Source organism: Cyanistes caeruleus, chromosome 1 (genome assembly GCF_971803275.1).
Source record: "Cyanistes caeruleus chromosome 1, bCyaCae1.hap1.1, whole genome shotgun sequence".
NCBI classification, from domain to species: Eukaryota; Metazoa; Chordata; class Aves; order Passeriformes; family Paridae; genus Cyanistes; species Cyanistes caeruleus.
The window spans coordinates 110,255,117-110,261,578 of record NC_141701.1 but is presented as its reverse complement, the minus strand read 5'-3'; the positions used below and the strand labels follow the sequence as shown (position 1 = coordinate 110,261,578).

At 41.0% G+C, this 6,462-nt stretch overlaps 1 protein-coding gene across 1 annotated transcript in view; it reads right to left on the bottom strand.

Annotated features, from left to right (window-relative positions):
* Positions 1 to 2,229: 2,229 nt before the first annotated feature.
* Positions 2,230 to 6,462, bottom strand: part of EAF1 (ELL associated factor 1) — a 19,873-nt gene continuing 15,640 nt past the window's right edge. The window contains exons 5-6 of the mRNA XM_086849972.1: positions 5,804 to 6,034; positions 2,230 to 3,882 (exon numbers count right to left, since the gene is read on the bottom strand). Of these exons, the coding sequence (XP_086706098.1) occupies positions 3,836 to 3,882; positions 5,804 to 6,034 (278 nt within the window). The 3' untranslated portion in view covers positions 2,230 to 3,835. The remainder of the gene's footprint in view (positions 3,883 to 5,803; positions 6,035 to 6,462) is intronic.

The following is a 6,462-nucleotide window of genomic DNA, read 5'->3' as shown; positions in this document are numbered from 1 at the left end:
GTTGAACTTTTTTGTGGTTTTTTGACAACTCAAGTAAATGGACTTCAAAGGAATAAAAAAACTGTGAAGCTTGGCACATCAAACTTTTTCTATACATATCTATAAGCAGGCCTATATGTAGTCTAGAATACAGGAAACTGTGCAAATCAACTAAGGCAGAGCATCTTCAAAATAGATGTACTACCCACAGTCAAATGCAGAGCTATTCCAAGACATGCTGAAGAAAAACCTTTTTCCATCAGTCTGCCTTCTCCACAAAATCAGTTCAGCCAAGACTTGTGAGAGGAGGGGAATGCTTTGGTGAACAAGAAAAGGCAGTGCCACCCGCTCTTACACATGTGACTCTCATCAGGGGACTGGGATACCTTTTGCCTGGAGGTGGCTGCTCCTGTGGTTTAGCTGGAACGACTCAAGCTGTGCCTGCTGGCAGGGCTGGTCAGCCCTTGGGGCTGGAACAAGGGCAGAGGTGGAAGTTTTTCTGCACATGACTAAAACCTGAAACATGAGCTTAGGCATTGCTGCAATTGCATTTTAAGACATCCCACCCAGACAAGCACATGACTGCATTTATCCCTTTGGAAATCAAGCGTTTTTATGGGGGGGGAAAAAAATTTGTAACAATATTTGAAATTGTGACAATCTACTTAGATCAAATCATTATTTTTTATTACTCCTTCAGCAATTCTAGATATGAATAGTCATAAGCAGGCCATGTTTGCTGGTGAAGTTTAAGGAAAGCCAAACCACTGAAACAGATGAAGTCAATGAACAGAAGAAACTGTCAAAAACCAAAGCTGCCTTGAACTGCTCACCCTGCCATAGCCAGCAGGCAGCTCTCCATGAATGCAAAGAAATCCTTAGTTTCAGTTAATTCTCTTAACTGTACTTCACATACACTGTTAATCCACATTTTAACTAACTGGCATATAAAAGACATTCCTGCTTTATGTGGAAAAAATACTGTGTGGTGGTAAGATGTGCTAGTGCTAAAATCCTGCAGGATTAGAACCTACCACGAATAATCAGGAAAAATTTATTTCATTAACAGGCTTAATCAAAACATTTTAGTCATCTTATTTCTCCAGCATGTTAAATATATTGCTAACTAATTAAAGAAAATTCTAAATAATTGCTTGGATTACATTTTCCATCCAAATGAAACTTACTGCAAATTATGGACCAATGAACAGGCATCTAATAGGAACAGACAGACAATGTTTAGTGTCTCTTAATACATGAAACATAAAATTTCAAGGGCCTCAATCAAAGTGTCAGGCTCACAATGGCTTTAAAACACACACGTGTATTCAGACAAAATCAACATATTGCTGCTGCCAGTGGCAGCCACGTCTTCTGGTCTTAGAAGTTGCCTACTGCATGGTTCACCTTCACAAAATACATTCCTAGCAGCTGAGAACTGTGGGAAGGGTGGAGATGCCAGAGGACTCCTCAGGCAGGAGATGCCAGGGTGTTTGGGACAATGGCAGGGAGGGAAGAGCTGCTCACACCCTCCAGCAGGCTGTGGTTGCTAACCTGGGTGTGGAAAAGGGCACATAAACAACTGATGAACAACAGGCCACCCTTGAGATGATGGGCCAAACAGACTTTAATAGTGGTGCAGTTGTGTGAAAATGTTAATTTGGTTACCAACAAACAGAGAGGGGTGGGGGGAAATCTGTCAGGGAGGGATGAGCATGAAAACATGGCCTAGAGCACAAAAACAAGGCAGAAATCGATTATCTGAATGAAGCTTTCCCAACTGCTGATCTAATCAGCAATTAAAGCAGCAATTCAAATCAATGTAGCCTGGTGCTATCTTACTCTCTATTTCTAAGTTTCGTATCTTTTATTTACACATAATTAATAAACTTCCTATGACATGTCCTGGATTTTAGAGTACATGAGAAGGCAGTGGATGGTAAGCAATGAAAATGCTGCACTCGGCTGCTTTTCCATTTGAGTGCAAATAGTATCAACAGAACTCAGGCATTCGCCCCAGTAATGGGGAAATGGCATCAGAAAAATGTCTCCTTGCATTATTCAGATCTTTAGCTGGGGGAGAGTCAGGAACAGCATTAACATTTATTAGACTGCAAACCATACCATGCAGATCTCCTGTACCAAAGTGTGAAATCCCAAATTGGTACAAGCTTGTTAAAACAGACCATTTTTACTGTTACATGAGGAATAGGGAAAGAGAAAAGAAAAAAAAAAAAAGAAGAGCAATTGTAGCTTTTCATCAAGTATATTTCATAATTGTCCATTAAAATACATACCTGCATCACAAAACACTTTAAAAAAACCAAGTATTTTTGAATGTATGTACAACAATGCAAAAATATGCCTAAATATGTATCTAATGCAAAAAAATAAACCATTTAATAAAATCTCCCTTCAAATGTCCCCTTGCTCTTCAACATGTTAAAAAAAGGACAGAACTCAGTAAACGAACAGGAGTTAAAACACAAACTAACAGATGAGAGCAGTGCAAAGCAGACACCTGAGAATGGAGAGGCATCTGATTCAGCTTCCCATTCCCCAGGATTATACACCACAACTATGGTGCAAGTTGTCCTATGTCAGCAGAATTTTAATTTTAAGAAGTCACCCTGGTGTTCAAGCTCCAAGAGGCTGCCTGTGGCGCTCATTTTCCATGTGAACAAAAAAGTTAATGATAATCCAACTAAGCACCCTTTAAACCCCCTTTAAACAGGGGTGAATTTCACCCTAGGCAAATGTTTCATGTTCTGTGTACTCCTGCCAAGCACAAAGAGGTCTTGTCCAATGAAAAATATGGACTAAGTCTACCTTGACAACTGTGGTGGGAGAGAGACTTCTGCTGTTTCATGGCTACTTGTTTAGTCACCTCTTTTTGCATTCTCTAGGAAACTGTAAAGAGGCCTCTACTCTTAGAATTTCAGTAAATCAAATAATTTGCATTTGTGGTGTTGCAATGTCACAAGTAGCTGGGCTTGTAAGTATTTCTGAAGACTAGGTCTGAGTGTCTGAGTTAAATGAGACTTTCCAGTTTCTAAAGAGAATGCTGATCTGATTCTTACTCGGATGAGTTTAGGTGATTGATGTGTATCCTTTATCTTGCTAGAGTCATCGCTGCCCTCAGAGCACAGAGGCTGTATGTAACACACAGCTCTTGCTTGCAGAAGCAATCTGAGGAGGTTTCAGTATTGCTCCCTACAGGGAAGGTGGCAGGAATTGAAGCATTATTAAAAAAACCTGCTTATAAGGCACTGGTGCAGCAAGGTTTGTGATGAACATGGTTTAATCATTCCTATTTTCCAACTGTTTAAAAGTCAGTCTATTAAATCAACCATAAATAGCAATAAAAAGGCATTAGAAAAGTCCCAAACCAAAGAAATCAATTTAGTATTGAAACTTAATTTATGGCAGTCCCACTTCAGTGCACACACTAGCTCCTGCATGTTTTTTTTAAACTCATTGTAGGCACATGCTCACACTATATACAGAAGTACCCTGACAAAGTCATGATGCGCTGAACATCTACAAAACACAAATTTTTAGATGACCTCATACAGTCACATGTTAAACTTACAGGTGGCAGACAGGAACATTGGTTCACCCACTGTACATATCTATCCAAAGCTTTAACAGAATAAGAATATACACAATATATACACATAATTCACACAGTAAAACAGTCCTCAACATCTGCTATTTTGTAGGCCTATGCATTTCTTCTATTAAAATTCCACACGTGGAACTACCACTGTGCCAGCTCCTCTTCATAAGCAATAGGATCACTTCAGGTAAATTAGTTCTTCATGTATATGTAACAGAAACAGCAAAAGCGCAGCCTCTAGTCATCACTGTCACTCCCAGACTCACTCAACTGCAAGTCATTTCCTATGGAAAACAAAAACCAACAAAACACAACTAGTGAGTAGGCGTTAATTCACATTTCATGGCAATCAAACCAAAGAACAGTCCCATTAACACTGGAAGATTTAAATAAGAATAACACATGAAATGAATGCAAACATCATCTATGATTTAATCAAACTGCCCAAGAACATCAAGAGCTGCATGGGGCTAATACACAGCTGGATCCAGGCCAAACCAAGCATCCTTGTCTCCAGAGCCACCAAAGGTGCTCCCTGGTGGGACAACAGCCCTCTCCATGCTAGCAGCTGCAGAATGCATTCCACAGCCTCCACCCATCCAAGTTCCCATATATGGGTCTGGGACAAGGCACTGGGGAATTCCTTGGCTTTCTTTACTGTTTAAAAACAAATTATTATTTTTTTTTAAGGCCATTTGGGTAGCCAAGGCAAGGCCTCCACATGTCAATAAACCAAAAGGACTGTTAAAGCCATCACAACTCAAGACTGAACTAAGCTGACACATGCTGTGACGGTGCAGGCTCCTCTCCAAAGTGCAAAGATCAGATGAAAGGCCAGGATACGGATCAAACCTAATGGCCCTGATCCCGTTTTGCAAAGCACTTGTGATTTGGTGAGGTGGAGGGGATAAAAAGGGGCAAGAATCATGTTTGTGTTGAGATAATTGAACCTAACTCTTCCAGCATTCTCCCATGGCCCTCCCTTTCAAAACAGCTGCAGGCCATCTATGCAAGAGCTATGCCCTGGATTTCTCCATCTCCTCCTCCCTTTTGCGAGACAGGAACATGGGTTAGGGATGAGTCTCCCCCCAGCAAAAGTATTTAAAACCCAAAGGCAAAAAGCATTGAATGAAGAGAGTAGCTACCCTTGTAGTTCGCAGATTCTCCTGCAGTCAGAGGCTTCAGATCCTTAAACCCATGCAGTATTGTCATGGAGAAGCAGGAGGCTGCTCACAACCAGAAACAGGGAAATGGACACAGTCCTAATGACCTTGCTGAACTTTGGTTTTCACTTAGTCCTTCATTAATGGCAGGAAGACTGACAGGCCTCTAAGTTCTCCAGCAGGGCATTTCAGTATGGTCTGTACAATATACCTATTTTCTCAAAGCTGGAAACCCTACACATATCTGCATTCAGACTCCACCAGCTCCCTATGAATGGGTGCCAAGAGATGTGTGCAAACATGCCTCAGGAGGAATTAAGAACAATTTACAGTAATTGCAAATGCAGTATTTTAACTCCACCGAGTTAGAATACACCTGATGTAGCCTAAGGAAAGAGCAACACAGATGCAAGCCATGTCCCCAGAGTGAGTCTCATGAGACAGAACTGTGCTTTAAAAATACTTCTGACACTTTTTAAAGGGTGAAGTGAGCTTGTACTGATTAATGCTTGCAACATCATAGCTGTACTGTTTTAACATAATGTTAATTTAAATTTCCCTTCCAAATGTGATATTTGTGAAAATACAGCTGAGACCAACACAATAAATATGTTGACAAAGCAATGCTCAAGACCATAGACTGCGCTTAGGAACCCAGGACAGTCTTTTGCTGTTCAGAGTTCTTTACAGATCTTTAACTGACATGTGTCAACCCCACTATTTCCATTTAATCTGTGCATTTACATGAATATAATTCCCATCCTCCAGTGCAGCCGATCCTCCCACACCAGTGGATACTTGCAGGCCTGAATCAAAACCCAACAGGACCAATGGGGGCCACTGCACTGATGCCCACAGGCTTTCCACACCTTCAGTCAAGTCTCAGCCCCTGTTCATAAAATCTGCTCATGTATTTCAGCCAGTGCAACTCCCTGGGACTACTATTTGGCAAAAGGCATTTCATGAAGTTAGCCTAACATGCTAAGTAAATGAGTGGTCATAATCAGCTTTCACCAGTGGTAAGACGCAAGCATTTACTTACGGAGCGTGTTCATGAGCTGATTGCTTCCTTGTGGCCTGCTGGTGCCGTTAGCAACAGCATTCCTGTTGTTATACTGCTGGTGTGGTGGCTGGGAAGGGGAAACATGTGCTGGCTCTTCCCCCTCGCTGCTTGAGCTTTCATCTTCACTCCCAGATGAGCTTTCTGAATCCGATGAGCTGCTTCCACTGCTGCTGCTCATCTGCTCAATAATTTCAACCTCTGCTCTCAGTTCTGAAATAAAAAGGAGTTCATCTGGTTGATAGCATAAACAGGGCCCCCTGGAATTTTGGAAAAGAATGTGCAAATGCAATAGTTTTATCAAGTATAGTTTATCACCCCAAAATACCTCACATGAAAGAGCAAGACAGGAAGGGAAACCAAAAGATTCTGAAAACCATTTTACTTATTGCTGTAGCTAAATTTAAAGAAGCAACAGCACAGGTTAGTATCATAAAACCTTCTCTTCCACAATTATTTTTCATGTACTTCACACTTCCAAAAGCACTTTCAGCTTCCTTATTTTTGACAAGCTATATGGTCTGCATACAAAGTACATTAGCTGATCAAGAAAATCTGAATCTGAATTGTTAGATGCTGGTGACATTTAAACTTTTGGAAAATACAAAAAATGGTGTGTGGGGGGCTCGGTACATGGACAT